The sequence below is a fragment of the Polypterus senegalus genome, chromosome 4, assembly GCF_016835505.1.
Source record: "Polypterus senegalus isolate Bchr_013 chromosome 4, ASM1683550v1, whole genome shotgun sequence".
Taxonomy (NCBI): domain Eukaryota; kingdom Metazoa; phylum Chordata; class Cladistia; order Polypteriformes; family Polypteridae; genus Polypterus; species Polypterus senegalus.
In genome coordinates, this window is record NC_053157.1 from 51,537,964 (window position 1) to 51,557,148 (window position 19,185).

At 35.8% G+C, this 19,185-nt stretch overlaps 1 protein-coding gene across 2 annotated transcripts in view; it reads left to right on the forward strand.

Annotated features, from left to right (window-relative positions):
- The first annotated feature begins 2,100 nt into the window (after nucleotides 1–2,100).
- The window catches only part of haus1 (HAUS augmin-like complex, subunit 1), a 24,587-nt gene continuing 7,502 nt past the window's right edge, over nucleotides 2,101–19,185 (forward strand). For both annotated transcript variants that reach the window (XM_039750614.1, XM_039750613.1), the window contains exons 1-5: nucleotides 2,101–2,248; nucleotides 4,503–4,677; nucleotides 8,330–8,465; nucleotides 11,712–11,846; nucleotides 14,883–15,006. In XM_039750614.1, the coding sequence (XP_039606548.1) occupies nucleotides 2,228–2,248; nucleotides 4,503–4,677; nucleotides 8,330–8,465; nucleotides 11,712–11,846; nucleotides 14,883–15,006 (591 nt within the window). In that variant the 5' untranslated portion in view covers nucleotides 2,101–2,227. The remainder of the gene's footprint in view (nucleotides 2,249–4,502; nucleotides 4,678–8,329; nucleotides 8,466–11,711; nucleotides 11,847–14,882; nucleotides 15,007–19,185) is intronic.

Below are 19,185 nucleotides of genomic sequence, written 5' to 3' on the forward strand. Positions count from 1 at the left end.
CTACACTTTTGTAAGAAAATGTTCTATGTCAAAATGTTTTTGTTGTTACACTTAGAGTAGTCACATAATGAGAGATAATATTTAAAAATGGAGTTCTTCCCTTAGACATTGCTTTAGCTTCATGCTTTCCTAGTCTCTACAAAGTGCCTTATTTATTTTTAAATGTTTTTTAGTTATTTAGTATTTTTGAATTATTGCTTTGTAATTATTTATTATTATTATTATTATTATTATTATTATTATTATTATTATTATTGTTATTATTATTGTTGCTATTGAATTATTGCTACCTTTTTCTACCCACATTTCTACTGTTTCTCGTTCATGCAGGTTCACGCTGTACAACACCCTAAAGATCAGACCTTATCTGACAGAGTATGCCCCTCATCCTCTGTTCCAGGCTTTGGTCTTGATGCATCTGGACTAATGCAACTCATTTCTGAAAGGAGCACCTGCATGTGCTATCAGTCCACTGCAGATGTTCAAGAACGCAACGGCCTGTCTTGTATTTAACCAGCCAAGATGGGCATGTGTCACTCCTCTTTTCGGGTCGGTATATTGGCTCCCTGTAGCAGCACGCATTTAGGTCACATTCCTGATGCTTGCCTACAGAGTAGTCAGTGGGTCAGCACTTGATTATATGGAGACACTGGTGACGTGCTATACTCTTTCTTGCTCACTCAGGTCTATCAGGTTACAGCATCTGGTGATGCCACGTAGTCTCCATCCAGACTCTTTTCCTATGTAGTTCCTAGTTAGTGGAATGGGCTGCCCACCTCCATCCATACTGCTGACTCCCTCAATGTATTTAAGAAGCGATTGAAGACCCTTCTGTTCTATGAATATCTGTTGAATTGATGAAGAAAAAAACCTTTAATATATTTTATTCTCTTGGTTAATTTGGTTAATTGCCTTAGTGATTGTAATCTATGATTGTAAATGTATGAGTTATTACATCTTTTGACTTGTGGCAATCAACTTTTGTTACCCTTCCTATTACACTTGCTGAACAAACAGGCCCTAGCCTAATGTTACTCAATTATTTTGTAAGTCACTTTGGATAAAGGTATCTGCTAAGCAAATAAATGTAAATACTTTGGCTCAGTGTTTATAAAACTGAGTTTATTAAAATGTTTTACATTACTGTATTTGATATAATGCCTTTCCAGATTAACCAAAACCCTAAGGTACAGCACAGTTGTTTACATGTAGTTTTAAAAACTGAAGCACAGGCAGGTACACAAGTGACATACTCAGTGGAATACAGAAGTGAAGGCACTGTCCATTACCACTCAATCCAGAGTTGGTTCCTGCCTTGTACAACGCTGCCACAAGTTACAGGCCCTGTAGCAAGGCAAGTCCAGTTTGTTGATGAATGGATGGTTCCAGAAGTATCACAGCAATGGAATTTTTTAAAATATATTACAAAAACGCTTCTATCAACATAGTTTAATATACAGTTCTACTACTGTTATACAGCATTTATCTTTTTAATCCAATCACTAATCCCACATCCATACTCTACATAATCTGTGCCCAAACTTCCTTTAAGAATCTTTTTGCTGGATTCACTTAAGAACATATTGTGAAAAATATCTAGTGCTCTGTTCCTCAGATCTGAAAGAATCTGTCAAGTTTGCTTCTACTTGTGATGCTAAAATAGAAGAAAAAGGAAACGCTCCAACACAACCTCTATTATGTCTTCTTTGCATAAGATCAAGCGTGACACTGATTTGTTTGGTATAATAATAATTCTGTATATCTGCCTTAAAATATTCCTTTCTCGCTTTCCGTGTTTACAAATTATGTTAGTCTCGTACGTTTAAAATAATGTCGAATTCATCAACGATTTCATTAACATGAACATTCCTTTGTAATCGGTCATCCAACCACATAACCGAAAGGTGTCATATATTAAAATATTTTAGCGGCTGTATTATTGATATATAGTACACATTTGTTCTAAAGTTCGTTTTGACAATACAGGTATGTAATTTCTCAACCAGTAATTCGAAAGTTTAAACACCCCTTTTTGCAGCGTTTTATTTGGACGCTGTCACTTTAAATCTTACGGTGGTGGCGCGGTGTATTTTGGGAGAACGGAACTAAAAATCACGGCGGGAACATTGCGTCTGTCTGTTTATGTGCTATTCAAAAGGGTTAAACGGAGATTCGGTGTGATAAGACAAAGAGACCTGAACGAAATTGTATTCATGACGATGAAAATATGTCGGAGAAGACAATTAAGGTAACAAACTGTAATTCAATTTTAGCTGCATGACTGGTTATTTTGTTAATGCGGTGGAGCGTATGGCGAGGCCAGCCTGTAAAGTGGTTGGTACACATTTTGATTCTTAGAGGGCATGTTTATGTCAGTGATCTTCCAATTTTTTTTCTTAAATAGGTAATTGTTTTCATTGCCCAGTAGTTTCGTTTTATTAACCACAAGAGTTGAATAGAAAAGGACGCACCCTACATCATTTTGCTCTGACTTTTAGTACTTATGCCTTAGAACATGTGAAATATGTTTGAATCCTATTCATGTTGCTGTTTAAGAAAAACTGTGGAAAAAGTATTGCCAAGTTCTTTTGGTTATAATACTATGTTTTTAGATTAGGTTCAACATTTAGATCCCGTTTTTAGTAAGAGAAACTTTGCTGACAATTGTTTCTTTTAAAAATGTTGTAACGACCTGATGGCAAGGAAGAATGCTGAAGAGACGCAAGTAATTGTGAACTGCTTTTTCATTGTATGCCCCGCTGGAAGCTAGATCACCATCTCGAACTCCCGTTTTATGGTCGGGAGGGGACACCGCTGCTAGTGATCAAAAGGCTTTACGTGTTGTGCGGTACCAATCGTGCAGTGTCTCGAGGGTGGACACCAGATATCTGTCCTGGTCCCTTTTTTATGTCACTCATCGGTCACACCCCCACCTCCTTCACTTGTGTGGATTCCTCGAAAGTCCGGCGTTGCAGTATTACAAGTTACATTATCCTTCCTACTTACAGTTATGCCCTTTGGGCACATTGTATTAAGGCTTAGTAAAAGTCGTGCATTTTGATTTATAAACATTATCATTTAGGCTAATTGCCCATATATTGTCCTTTTTTAAGTGCTAATTTAGTCTGCTGTTGGTGATTTTCATTTTCTTTTTCCCCAATAGATGTTTTTTTAATGTTACATTTTGCTTCCAATCTTGTGTACATTTGTAGAAATGTATATTTTTTTTAAGATCTGTACATTAGGGTTTTTAATAAGCTCTATGCATTTCTTTTGTATTTTTATTTAGTTCTTCCATTCACAACCTCTCCACCTCCTCCTGTTTCCGTGTACTGAAGCTTTCTGGTCCTGCTTTTTGCAGTTAAGTGTCATGAAAGCCTCAGGCACAACATAAAAATGAAAGCTGAATATCGTGTCAGTCTGACACAATAAAAAAAAAAAATAACGTAATTCTCGCTGGTCAGTTTAGAGTTGCCAGTTAAACTAAAGTACTTATCTTTGGTATGCTGATGATAACCGGACTACCCTATAGAAAGTGTAGAGAATATGAAAACTTCACACAGACTGTGACCTTGTCAGTATTATACATTGTTGTGTATGCTTGATATAATTCATCACTTCCATAGTTTTCAGAGGATGTATTTTGATTCAGAATGGTACTGCCTTTGAAAAAGTCAGTCCCCATAATAGCCTGTTATTGTACAGGTTGTCTTTTTTGTTTTGGGTGGTTGGCAGATAATTAGCATTTATTGCTTATATTATTGAAAAAATAAGCTTTACATTAGTAACAAAATACAAAAAGTGAGACTTCAGCCTGAGTTTCAACATAAAAAGCGAAATAGGTACACTTAGATATACATTTATATCGAGTGGGTGCCATAGTGTGAATATATGTACGGTGAGAGTTTCATAGCAGGTCTTGGAACAAGAAGAATTCAGGCATCAGAGTTTCTCATTTATTTTTTAAGGTTATGCTAAATCTGCCTTGAATGCAGTGTACAGATTCAGTGACTTCATAAAGGTTTTACTTCATTAAGAAACAATATTGCTCATGTAAACAATGGCAGACAACTGGTTAAATTGTTCCATTTACTATAAATTGATATGGGAAGACTGTGAAACATTGCATTTCTCATTAAGCATTTTTGACATGATGAGGTGTTTTGCACATACTTTTGGTGATTAGAGATTTTGCAACAAGCTGTTCATCAGAGTGACGAGCCAATTGTCTGCAGGTAACATCATAGAGTCTGGAACCTCATGTGAGGAAAGTGGCTTAAAGACTCCGTGAGTGGGAGGCACTAGTGCTAAACACTACATCAATATGCTCTCAGGTTCTGTACCAATATATATGTATTTTTTTCAAAGCTTGTTACGAAGTAAGTTCTTTGTTTTTAAAACAATTAACATTTCATAATTCACTTTATTCTGCATTCTTCTTTATTTAGTTTGTACTGAGTATAATTTAAAGTTATTTTCTATTTTTCTTTTCTTTTTTTCAGGTGTCTAAATGGTTGAGTAGTCTTTTTGGAAACAAACCAGTTCCAGTATATGAAGTAAATACCCGGACCACAGACATTTTGTATGAGTTAGCAGAGTGCAGTGAATCCAGATGTGAGGATATATCTCTGCTAATTGAGGATCTCAAGCAGAAATCAACAGAATATAATGTGGAAGGTAAAGGAAGCAGAATATACAGTGTAACCTAATGAAAACAAGTATTTTTATTTAACGACAGTTACAGCACAAAAGGCTGAGATCCTTGCTTTGAATAACGTTTGCATCCTATCCTAGTTTAATTTCTTAGTCTTCTCACAGTAAAGTGGATGAGGAATGATGGTTGGAGAGGAGTGGTTTGCAGCTGCCCAATGTAGCAGCATTCAGCTAATAGTAGGTGATGGTTATTGTGATAAAGAAAGAGCTTGTTTTCAGATGAGACATCTGATTTAATGTTCATTTTGATGTACATTTTCATTTTGTCATATACACTATAGCATTGAGTAGTGACCGAAAGATTGAGATTATGGGTACAAGTCAACGTTGATGTAGAGCTGCCATTTCTCTGGTTTGACAGTGGTCAATTGGTTTAGACTAATCTAAAAAATAAATATATAATGCAAAGTTGACTCGCTCACTCATCAACAACAAAAACACTATTTCCCATTTAGTTAAAAAGTGGAAATTTGGCAAAATTGTTGCAGGTTTAAAATGCAAGAATTGTTTAAAAAAATACCTATTGTAGTTTGAACTTTGCTAGTTTTTTTCATTTCTTAGTATTATATATGTTTTTATGTACCGGTATATTTTTGTTCAAGAGTCTGAATATACAAGTTAAGAGTGTGGGTGACTGGATTTAATTCTTAATTAATTCGTAATAACTACTTGTCAAGCTGGAATAATAACTGTGCTCTGGTATGAGGCAGTGGAAGCAGGACTAGTGTGCACACTGTTTCAAATCCATTTAGTGTCCTTCTAGGCAGTATGGTTGAATGTTGTGTATGATGTTTTTTTATTATTTTTTAATGTTATGATATATCTGATTCTGTGACCTAAAAGCAGTGTATGGTTTTCAGTGAGTTCAATGTAAATCAAAGATTTAACTTCTTTAAGGAACAATATTGCTTATGTACTGTAAAACAATGGAAGGAGACTGGTTAAATTGTTCCATGTAATGTAAAATGACACAGGGAGACTGAGACACTACATATCACATTAAGGATGAAGTGGGTAGGACACCGGTCTTCAGCTTGTTTTGTTTTTTTTTTTTTGTGCAACTATCCTAAGTAAAGTGTTTTTATATAAACACATGTTTAACTATTGCTGAGCAGAAGGAGATGCAGAATGTTACAATAGGAATGCATTGACTAGAAAAGGGGAATACTTAAGTGATATTATTAAAAACACTAACTAGCTGGTGAAAGTACTTTGTAATATGTAATATTTTTTTAAGTTGCTTATTGTAAATTTTAGCAGTTTACAATGTTGAGGTGTTTCTTGTTTGAAACTATGAATCGTTAAAAGCAAAAATATCTGCTTGTAAATATGACATGACAACATTCTGCAACCTGAATTCCTATATATATGCTATTTTCATACACTAATTTCATTAAGGTAGTAGAAGCACCAGGGTTATTGTGTAGTGGTTCTTGAGAGGAATCTGGTCATGTTTTCCATTAGGCTTACAGTGTTTCAACCTGTTTTACTGGAATATAAATGGGAATGTGTCCACTATTAAAGTGAGGCAGTCCAGAGCCTGTTTACAGTACCTGCCCCTTTAAGGGGAGGCCCAGAAGGACTAGTCTAGAGAAACTGTAATATTCTTTGAATACTGCAGGACAGACCTACTGTACCACCTAATAGACAAGGACGAATACTCATGGAAGTAGTCTGTATGTCACATATTTGTGATTACCCTTTATTAAATGTACCAATTATGTTTAAATGTAAATTAACACACTGTTTTTATTCACTTTGACACAGGTTTGTTAGGGTCGCTATTAGACACCCTATTCCAACTCTGCTTTAAGACCGATGGAGGGTTTTTAAGTAATCAACAAAAGTTGAGACACCTGTGCAAATTGCTTGCTTCAAATTACAAGGCTTAATCTACTTGCAGCGGAACATCTGTAGGTTGTAACATATTTTTTGTTCCCTAAAGAAGGCTCACTTGTAATATTTAATATTTCCTTTTTCAGTTTTTGCTAACCTAAACTGCTTTACCTGGGTAATGCTAGGTTTATGCAATTTTCGGACTTTACCCATAACATATATACACACACACTAGCTGTGGTAACCATTTACGGCAGATTTAAGTCTAAGAAAACAATGTACCCCTCAGCATTAATGTTTGTAGTTCATTGTGCAATGCACTTGTCTCTATTATATGCCATTTGGTGTTGGATTCATAAAAAAGTTTGCAATTAGCCATCTATTGGAATGACAGATGCAATGCATTTTATTCCTAAAAATGTGATTGCACCATCTTTTGGAATGACAAAAACCTAGCAACTGCTAGACACACACGCTTTCCTTTTTATTAAGGTGGATATTTTAAATATATGCAGCATTAAGAGATGCACTAACTGTATGGAGTACTGTTGGCTCAATGATAAGAAACTTAAACCTGCATCAAACCGCTCAGATTCTGCCTAGAAAAAAAATGATTATCAAAACCTGCCATCCAAGCAAGAACAGTTATGAGGGAATCCAGTCGGAGGCTGAAAAATCAACTGGTCTGTAAATTTCGTTGGCTAGAGTGGTGTCACAGTGTATCGTTCCCCTATACTGTATCATGATCTATGCATAACATTAATCTGCATAAGAGGAAAAGTTACTCAAGAACAGTAAGTTTAGATCAGTTTTGACCTTGCTAAAAGCGTGAGAGAGAGCTAGCTAATTTTTGAGAAAATGTCCTATAGTCATACTAATCCAACCAATATTGAACTTTATCAACAAATCGTCAAAGCACAAAATTCAACCTGGAAACCCTGTCCATACAGTGAATTATGGTCACAGCAACTTCTTTCTGTGTTGATTCTTATTTGCAAGGCCATGGCAACTTTTTAGAAATGATGAAAAATTGCAGGAGCACAGTACTGGAAAATGTACTAAGCAGGCTTGTCTTTGTGTATTAAACTAAAGATTGGAAGAAAATTTGCCTTTCAGCAGGGAAAAAATAAGCTTTAGAATGGCTTAAATAAGCAAAGGTTACTGAATGCACTTGAGTTGCTCAGCCAAAGTCACAGCCTCAATCCTATTGACAATTTGTAGTGTAATTTATACGTATTAGCATTTAAAAATTAAATAAACTGGGTATAATCTGCCAAAAAGAGTGGGCAAAAGTTGCTCATAAACAGTGTGCTGTTAATCTGGCACAAGGTGACAGGGCTAAATGTTAATTTGCTGAAACTGAATATTACTGCTTGAAGCTTTTTTTTTTGTGAAAATGAACCTTTTCTGCTAAATAAATATTTATTTTTTCTTTCGTGTATTTGCTTTTCGTGTAAAAGTTTACATTGGTGTAAGATAAGTGACTATATTTGTAATCTTTTAGCATCTGAAAATGTTTATAATATCTGAAAACGTTAGGAAGATACTGTACAAAACATCTGGTATAACATAACAAGCAGGTTTGAATTACAAAATGTAATGAGCTAGTGGTAATGAGAACCTAATTTTTTTTTTGCATTTTACCTTTAAAAATGCATAAAAGTAATGTCTATAGTGCTTACAGACATTTTCTTGTTTACATAAGGTTTCTGGGGTAAAAATAAATATTGGATAGTAGCAGAACTTTGCATTTGATATATTTGACTTTTGTTTCATTTAGGTAGTTACAACCATGAGTTGCTGTTGGAGGCTGTTGGTTTATCTTCTAATATACTGTCTAAGACGGCCCTCAGCTGTCTAAATGCTTTAGAAGGAACTACAGTGGCACTCAGTGCCAAGGATACTTCTTTGTGCAGGTATGGAAGTTGTGTGTGTATTTGTTTTGTTTGTGTTTGTATATTAAAATGAAATAATAAGGTTTGCTTTTAAATGCTAGTAGGTCCAGATAACTTCGTTTCAGTATGGCAGTTTTAATATATTTTAAGAATGCAGTGGTGTGACACATTGAAATTATATAAAACACATTTTCTGAGAATTTTTATAGCAGTACTCTTATTAGTTTCATCACACGCACGATATATTGTGAAAGCTGGCAGTGAGGTGTATTGTCTAAATAACTACTGTAGATCCAGAGTTTGCACTTTTGAAATTAGATAGCAATGTTAACTTACTTTATTTACCCATCTAGACTTAAAGTCAGAAGTTGGATGCTGTGCAATCTGGTCTTTGGTAACAATTTCTGCTGGAGTAGTATCAGTATCGTTAAGCACATTTACTGTTTTCGGAGTACTGACTACAGAAATGTGCACCGTATGCGGTTCTTTATTATAAACGGGGGAAAAAGAGCTTGCTTTAACAGAAGTTCGTTCACCTCCTTTTTAAATAGATGTGATGACACATTGTTCAACTTGATTTTACATTCTGGAGTTTATCTTTTCGCAAATGTAGCTGGCAATTCATTCAAGCTCACATTTATTCTGATTGTATCGTTGTAACTCTTAATGACATAGGCCACATATAGCCAGATGCAATGCATCATTCACTTTTACTACTAGTTCAGTAATGTCCTAAAATGACAAAATATAATTTGGTCTAAAAGAATATACAGTAAAACCTCAGTTGTCCATCAGGGTCCGGAACTGAGGCAGCGGCAGATAACAGAACAGCTACTTTAAAAATGATATACAGTAGATTAGTTTAGCGAATAGTGAAATCTATTTAAAAAAAAAAAAAAACTACATTAACAAAATATAATAAAGTATTAACAAAATTAATTAATTCATATAATAGTGTAACAACCAGTGTAATAAGCAAATACAAGTCAGAGAAACTGGAGTATTCTACGTTTTAATTGGAGTCTTCATTCCATAACAAATGGTGCCCTGTCTTATACTTTGTTATCTGGGTTACAGAGCATACCTCCAAAACAATAAAAGGAAACTTTTCCTACCCATCAGTTTATCTCCTGCCTCTTACATTCTGTCTTTCTCTATACCGCAAACACTCCTGCTTATTGCCTCCGGAGTCCCTTCTCAAAACTTCCTTTTTCCTGCTAACTTATCCTGTCACTCATCTCCTAAGAGGCGTGTCCATCCCATACAGAACAAAAGCCCTCCACCTAGTCCCATCACTTATGGCATTCATTCCACCCTTTCTGTTCCCGCACAGTTCAGCAAAGGCTGCCTATACTTCACAATATATTGACAAAACATAATAGAATTTTAAAAGAAAATTACAGAATAACATTACCTTCAGTGGTTTCCATTTATGACATGTTTTTCAATTTTGTTGGCATCACGCTTTATATTGTTCACTGTTGTTATTCCTACTCTATTAAACTGAAGCAATACTTGAAGAACTTTCGCCATTTCTTAATTAAACAATTTTATTTTTTGTGACAATTCCAACACCACACACATACGTTTATCATCCGTAGCAATGTATAATAAATTAATTATAACAAAAGAGAAAAGCTACAAAACACTATTAAAACTGAAGGTATGTAACTAACACTCTGACTTCAAAAATGCTGGGGAAGAACGCTTAACGCTAGCATAAGGGAGAGTTGTTCCAATGTGCATATGTTGTAGCGTACCTCACAGCAGCAGCAGCAGCAGTAGTAGTAGTACAGTAGTAGTTTGGCATTGGAGTGAGCAATTTTTTTTTTTTTTCTCCCGACAAAAATTACTAATTGAATAACAGATAATCAAGATTTTACTATATTTTTCTTTTGCAAGAAGTTATGTTTATTTTTAACACATTTAATGTGATGTTTGCACACACATCACACATTTAGTTGGTTTGTCCGTCTTAACGACAGACTTGCCATCATTTGGACCACGTTAAGTGAATAGGACAATTGCGCTTTGCTGTTTGAATCAAGGCTTTTAATTTGAGCTCCATATTCATGAAACCTTTGGTTTTTAGAAATTTCACTCTGAGTGAACCATCTAATTGTTCCCACTCATATTTATACCAAACAGATTCATGGTTTGCTCCAGATTTGTGATGTGTATTAATCTAGTGAACATGATCGCAACCTACTTTAACCTCTTCATTTGGAGCAGCTGCTCACCTCGTATCTTCAGAGAGTAAGCTACACTTTTCTGTTACAGAATGGAGAATTCAAAAGTGTTCATTCTAAACACATCACACTTGGTTCTCAGAGATAGCTCAGGTGAGGCCAAAAGAACAACCCTGAGGTTTTCAAACTAGATATTCTCCAAACATCAGCTGTACTTTTTTTAGTTTCTTTCCATGAAAATCGGAGACAGTAGAGCAAATGTTGAACCTTCTGTAGAGTTCTGTGGAAACATTAAAACATTGTAACTTAATGCCAAATATGCAAACATAAACATTGTTTTGTAAATGCAGGACACACCCTAAAACTATATGGAGATGTATGAACAGAAACTGTTTTACTTGTATCATAAAATGAAGAATAGGGATTTGTTCTGCTAATCAATAGGCAATAGCGTCATCGCGTTATCAAATTATATTATGCACTGTACTACTGCGCTGTGTTCAGTCAGTATTCTTTTCTTTCCTTTTATGTATAGAAGTAAACATTTTTCAAATGCAAATATAATTTACATAGTGTTATACTTTCTTAATTAGCTTTAAAAGGACCCTGCGTCTTTTTTTCATTTGTATCAAAAATAAAGGCTTTACTTTTGTTTGGCACTTAGTTTCAAAGTATAATATTTAAATCATGTTATGGGCTTCTCCATGTTGTATTTCACATTTTATTTAATTTGATATCTGAAATTGAAACACAATACACAATTGTGCGTTGTCTTCCCTGCAGTTAGGAAGATATATGGTAGATATATAGTATGGCAACACTAACTTTTCTTATTGAAATAAAAAAAAAAAAATTCCTAAAATGCAAAGGTATACAATATAAACTACATGGGATAAGTAACATATAAATAACATAATTTTTAGTAGAGTATTCCCTTAAAAATGAAATAATATATATTGAAACATTTTTTCCACATATATTTGTCCTTTTATGTGCAGTCACAAAGATGTAACATCTGTTAAATTATTTAAGTAGATAATATTTTTAATATTTTATAAACATCATGTTTTCTTTGTAGTCTTATGGCTGCAATGGATGACCTGACAAATGAAGTTTGTGCAACAGAAAGGAAAAACCAAGAACTGGATCAACAGCTAACACTCCTGAAGAAACAAATGACTGCTGCTTTGGTACTGCACCGAAGTTTACAGGAGTAAGTAATGTTTTAAAAGACAGCTAATGTGATATCTAAGCTCTATGATGTGAGAAAGAAAAAATCTTATTAGTATGCAAACATTTCATGCATATTAGACTTTTTGGCTATTTATTCCTTAAGGTAAACATATTCAAAACATTATAGATGAATATTTGCATTGTATCTGTTTAGACACCGACTGATGATGCATCTACTGATAACCTGTGTATTATTGTTGCATTTAATAATTGGCCAGTTTCTTTCTTATTTACCCATTAAATAATTGGCAAAGAACTGTGCAAAACAGTTTCAGATTTTTTTCCCAAAGCAGGTGAAATAAATTTTACAATGGACAGAAAACTTTAGAGAATGAAGCTTAAAATGTATGGGTGAGATGCTTATATTTGTGGGAGATCTGTATCATTGAAGTGAGGGAGGAGTGTGTTCCTCCCTTTTATTTAAATCTGATATAATGGAGCAAATCTGAGAATTTCGGACAGTAGTACATGGGTAAAGTGAAGTGAGATCACTTCAGGCATAAGAGCTTTGTATCGTGTCAAAATGAAATTTGTTTATTAACAAGTAGTAGTACTGTATGTATGAATATTATGAATAATAAGAGTTTTTCATATTCCATACTTGGTGATAGTCCTATTCGGCAGCTGTGATCCCTTTACAAGGAGAAATGACATACAGAATAGGTGTTATGTGAGTAAGAACTTATTGCAAAACAAAAAGAACAATTTGTGTCAGAATTGGGCTACACATAGAGATTGTATGTACAGGTTACCTCTCTATAGCTAGCTACAGATGTGGCTGTTTCTTGTTATGTGGAGTCATACAGATGCCAGAAAGTGGAGAAGTAGTGTGGTTCTCCAAGTAAAAATGATCTGTAGAGTTTTAAAACACTGTATTAGACATTGTGATGTCCTGTATTAGTGATGTGTCTAGTGTCCTGAAAGCAATGAAAGAAGGAGAGTAAGGCATTATTAGAAAACCATCTCTTTAGAAGCATGGTTAGAAATAGGCTGAGACACACAATTAGCAGTACTTCTGCTAAGACACCTAATATAGAGCTGATTTATCAGCTGCTTAAGTAGCTAGTTGCCACACAGCTACCAATTAGACCTAATTAACAGCTAATGGGCTCTGCTGAACATCAGTTATTTGGACAAACAAGGGCCTTATGTAGTATGTTACCAGAGTGGTGTTCAGCAGTACCTACTGTGGGGGAAAAAATAAGGTTGAAAAGCTAAATGGCTATATTACCACAGCAAAATTGCTATATTACCACAGTAAACGGCCAACAATTTAAGCTTTCCAATAGCTGATATTACCCATTCTCTCTTTTTACTAAAAACAATATTTTAAGAGCAGTGAGTGACTTGTTAAAGTATGCAGAAGTTTACTTAAAAATGCGTTGTAATTGTGTATTAATATGCTATGAACTGCCTAAAATAAGTGACAAATTGTTTAGTAATTCTAATTACAGTATTGATGGAAATTGGAAATGAGAATGGCCTCAGTCGGGATTTTTTGTGACCTTAGTTGATGTTGGGAGCATGAGTGTGTGTTTAACATCAACTTTGGCAAATCTAGATTATCCTTCTGCTTTTGCCAAATCTGCTTCTTCAGGCATATGGTCCCAAAACTTAACGAATTGTACAAAACATTATGGGAGATTTTGTTGCTGCGATCACCCAGGCAGTTATTTTCAGTTTGCCTAAGGTGAGATGATCACTGATGGTGTTTTTGAACAACTTCTGCTGTCCACCCTGGTTTCTGTGACCTTGAATAAATGAGAGTTCCACATTCTGATGCAGTGGACCATTGAGCAGAGCTGAATTTGCACCATTTGGCTTCCGTACCAGTCAACTTTGTATTGATGAAGGTGGGCTAATTGGTGAGGTGATGTTCCTAGTTAATGTGTCTAAGCATTTTCAGGTTGCAACTGTTGGTTATTTAGGTCTCCCCAGGAAAGACCTTACAGGAAAGTAGTCATGCAAGTGGCTTTGTTGATCATTAGCTTAAATTCCTTTTGGAGTTCATTCTTCACAATTACCCAACAGCACAGACAATGCAGTTCTGAATTTCTTGTTCAGGGGTTTTCTTACTTTTGAGATATGGGAAGTAGTTGATTTTCTTGCATTCTGTTAACTGGGTTTTGACATTTTAGGCGAGGACTTGGAAAATCAAAGTGTTCAGGGAATCTTGTAGGCCTGCTATAAGAATTACAGATTTGTCTGGATTGCTTTTAGGGAATGGACTAAAGTAGCATAGTCTTATGCATATTAGAGATTGACTATTATTGTCTTAGTCACTTTTGTCTTGGCCTTCAAGTTATGTAGGTTGAAGAGCAACCCATCACATTGGTTTTCCACTTCAGTACCACTGTAGAGAAAGTGTGGCGATCAAAACCAGAATAATATGGAAGTATATGTTGAAAAAAGGTGGTATTAAGGTGCAACCTTGCTTAACTGCTATTGGAATGAAAAAGGGAACTGTTAATCTCTGTTTAGGATAGTTGCAGTCATCTTGTGCAGTAGCATCTGGATAGTACTAAATTTGACAGGACACCATAGAAAGGATCTTCCAAAATGCTTTATGGTTGGTGTAGGCAAAGGCCTTCATCAAAATTTTATTGCACCTTCATTAATTTCTTTTGGATTTCTACATCTTTCTCGTCAAACCAGTTCTGATGCTTGTGTGAGCCGAGGCCTGTGGTCTTGATGCACCTCTCATACATGGTGGTTGAGAGAGCTCAAACAATTAAGGAAGAGCAATAAAGAAAGTTTGTGAATGAATGTTTCTTATTTTATCTAATATACACTTTTGTTTTATAATTTTGATAATGAACTAGGATGGTGTTTAAATGTGGTTTAGGGTTGGATTTATGGAAGTCAACTATTAAAGTTAAAGTTTTAAACCTAACAAAGTCTACCATCTTCATGGGCTGCGGCATTTTGCTTATGTTGTAAAAAAACTGAAGTATAGATTTAGAGTATTGTTAATTTAATTTGTTTGTATCTTTTTGTGTCATTCTTCTCTTTTTAGAGACCTTGGCAAGACTGAAGATGCTCAGGCCGTTGAAATGGCAAAAGCGGAAAATAGGCTGCAGAACATGGACTTTTTAAAAGCCAAATCGACTGATTTAATCCACAGAATACGGTCTTGTGAGGTTAGTATTTAAATACTCAAAAGATCACTGAATAACTACAGATGATTATGATATACTGTGTCCATCTTCAGAGAACATCCATGCATCCATTCATTTTCCAACCTTTTGAATCCGAACACAGGGTCATGGGGGTCTGCCGGAGCCAATCCCAGCCAACACAGGGCGCAAGGCAGGAACCAATCCTGGGCAGGGCGCCAACCCACCGCAGGACACACACACACACACACACACACACCAAAGCACACACTAGGGACAATTTAGAATCGCCAATCCACCTAAACTGCATGTCTTTGGACTGTGGAAGTGGAAGACACTGGAGTACTCTGAGGAAACCCACGCAGACACGGGGAGAACATGCAAACTCCACGCAGGGAGCACCCGGGAAGCGAACCCGGGTCTTGGAGAACATCATCTTAATGATGATGTCATGCTTCAGTTAACAATCCTTACAAATAAAAGTGTTTTTATACCTCCAGATTTAAATAGTGCAAATCCGATATGTGATTGTCATGGGGAATTTATTTAACTGTAAAGTGATTTTGATAAATGTTTATGCACCCAATGTTGATGATAGGAAATTCATGCAAAATGTATTTACATCCATTCCCAATAATGAATACTCATAAAATTATAATGGATAGGTACTTTAATTGTGTGTAAAATCCACTCTTAGATAGATGTCATCCCCCCTGTCATAGGAAACCTAACACTGCAAAGACAATTACACAGTTTTTAACTGACCACAACTTATACCCCTGGAGATTTCTAAACCCGACCTCAAGAACATATTCCTTCTACTCACCAGTGCATCATTGCTACTCAAGAATTGATTATTTCGTTATAGATAATAATTTCTTGCCTATGATTAAATCTTGCAAGTACGATGCTATTGTTATTTCTGACCATGCCCCTTTGATCTTGGAGCTAAAATCATTTGGCCCCACACACTCATCTCGAAGATGGCGTCTTAGCCCACTTCTATTAGCAGATAAGAACTGTACAGAATTTATATCCAAACAAATCAGTTTCTTCCTAGAAACAAATACATCCTCAGAGGTCTCTGCAGGAATACTCTGGGAAACTCTAAAGGCCTTCTTAAGAGGGCAGATTATTTCATATCTTTTCCAATGAATTAAATTAGAAACCAATAAGGTATCAGAGCTAACCATCGAAATTACTAGAATAGATGAAGAGCATGCCAGGTGTCCAAGTGAAGCTGTTCATAGGAAAAGGCAGGCACTGCATTCAAAACTCAACCTCTTAACAACTAAAGAAACTGAACAACTAATTTCTAAATCAAGACATCATTATAATGAACACGGACAGAAAGGCAATAAGCTCTTAGCTCAGCAAATCCACAAGCAAGAAGTTCGCAGTGCAATCGCCAACACGAATGGAGATAAAATCATTGACCATAAAAATATAATGCGCATATTCAGAGACTACTATAAATCCTTATATTTTACTGAGTTTAAAGACAACACACAATCTAATGCATTTCTAGACACATTACAGATACCACAAATAGATACTTTTAGTGCAGAGGAACTGGATAAACCTTTGGCGCTGTCAGAATTACTAGATGCTATAAAGTCACTTCAAAGCGGGAAAGCAGCAGGCTACCCTGTAGAATTTTATAAGAAATTCTCCACTCAGCTAGCTCCCCTCTTATTAGCAACATTTACAGATGCTAGAGACAATCAAATTCTACCTCAAACTTTTCGCCAAGCATTAATCATCCTCTTCCCAAAATAAGGACTTATTACAATGAGCATCATTGTGCTCTATTTCATTTCCCTTCCGGTTCGTACTCGCCGATTTACTGTATTTAAGCACGTGTTGAGCCGCTCCCTGTTCATTGTTCTCAGTCAGACGTGTGTGCTTTACTTGTTATCTCTTTGTGCTCTACAGTATTTCGTGTGCTTTTGCAGTTAACCATGACTTCTAAGCAAGTGAAGAGTAGTGAGAAGAAAGTTTTGCAGAAAATTGAAATCAAAATAAAAGAATTGAAAAGTATGAGCGTGGCGTTCGTGTTACTGATCTTGCCGCTGAGTACAAGAAGTCAAAACCTACGATTTTGACTATTCTAAAGCAGAAAGAATCTATTAAAGCAGCTGATGTTGCAAAAGGAGTTACAGCGTTAACCAGGCAGAAGCCTCAAGTGCTGGAAGAGATGGAAAAACTGTTTACCAGTTTACTCATTTACTAATTTGAAAACCCTCGTGCTTTCAAGCAGCACAATGTAAACAAAGCCAGACTGCCGGTAATGTGGAAGGCAAACACGAAGGGTTGGGTCACATGGACTTTGTTTTTGGAATGGCTGCATGAGGCTTTCGCTCCCACCAGCTAAACAGCTAAAAACACGAGAAACCCAAGAAATCACAAGAGAGAAAACACCTGAAGGAAAACATCACTCCATCGTGGAGCCAGACTCCAAAACTGTAACCTCCTCTCCACCCAGTTCTCCTCACTTCATGCCAGAACTAGACTCGTGCAAGGTTAGTTTTCTTGGTGGTTTATAGTTTTTTTATTATGGATTTTTCAAATGTTCTTTTTTCGGTTCGTAGCTTGAATTGTTGCAGTGTTACTTTTCACTTTTTACATGTTAATTTTTTTTCCCCTGTGCTTAAAACTCATTAAAAAAAGTGTTTATATAGAGATCGGCTTGCAAGGCTATAGCGCGAACTCCTGTAATGTTACTTTCTTGGTTGCTTGTGGTTGGTTTTTAAATAAAGTTCGGATTTGTTCAAATGTTCCTTTTTTTTCCCCCCGTGCTTAAAACTCGTTTTTAAAAAAAAAAAGTATTTATACAGCGATCGGCTTGCAAGGCTATAACGCAAACTGCTGCAATGTGAGACAGAGAGAGAGCGCGGGCTCGTCTGCGAGAGAGGAGAGAGAGCGAGCGCGGGCTCGTCTGCGAGCGAGCGAGAGAGCGCGAGCGAGCGCGGGCTCGTCTGCTAGCGTGAGCTTCACTCACTCAGAATTTGGAACCAATGTAGAAAGAATTTTAAGATGGAGAATCTTTTATCTGTGGCCCCTTGCATAAGAAAAACCTTTTTCAACCATCGCAAACATATGCAGTTTTTAATATCTGGAAAAGATTTGGGATTAAATTGCTTAGAGATCTTTATATAGACAACATCTTTGCATCCTATGAACAATTACATTCCAAATGTAATTTTCCAGCAACACATTTCTTTCACTATCTTCAAATTAGAAACTTTGTCAAAAAGGACCTGCTCAATTTCCCTCATCTCGCACCTTCCTACATGCTGGAAAAATATTGCTCAGTTTGGAGGGCTCAGATGGCATTTATGCAATATATAAAATTATTTTACAGTCCCTCCCTTTCAAAGATCCAAGAGGACAATGGGAAAAAGATCTATCACTCAACATATCAGAAAAGGAGTGAAAGGTAGCAATGCAGAGAATTCATACAATTATTCAACTCAAAATTATATATCGAGCACATCTGTCTCGCTTAAAACTCTCAAATGTTTCCAGGGCAAGATCCAACCTGCGAATGCTGCAATCAAGTCCCAGCCTCACTGGGTCACATGTTTTGAGCCTGCACCAAATGAACACCATTCTGGACAAACATTTTTAAGTGCTTTTCAGACAGCCTTGGTGTTACAATCCCTCCTAACCCATTAACAGCTGTGTTTGGTCTTCTTCCAGATGGGCTTAAAGCGGAGAAGGACAAACCAACTTTGATTGCCTTTACTACACTATTGGCATGTAGACTTATTTTGCTAAACTGGAAGAATCCTAACTCTTTTAAGTCAGTGGGTAACTGATGTTTTATACTATTTGAAATCGGAAAAAATTTAATTCTTAGAGGATCTGTGCAGAACTTCTTCAAAACCTGGCAGGATTTAATCAATAATATTTTAGAATAAGCTCTTAAAGCACTGAGGAAATAATTCTCTTCACATTTCTTTTTTTTTATCTGCCTATTGAACTCACCAATTTATGTATTTTGACCAGCTTTGTTTTACTCCATTGGCCATGCTGTCTTTCTCAGGGGTGGGGGTTGGGTTGTTTTGTTTTCAATCCTATTTTTTGTAAAAAATTGATCTATCTGTATGAAATGATTATAAAATCAATAAAAATAAATAATTAAACACACAGTGCTAATCCAAATTTGCAAGTGACATGTTTGTTTTTGTAATTGGTACT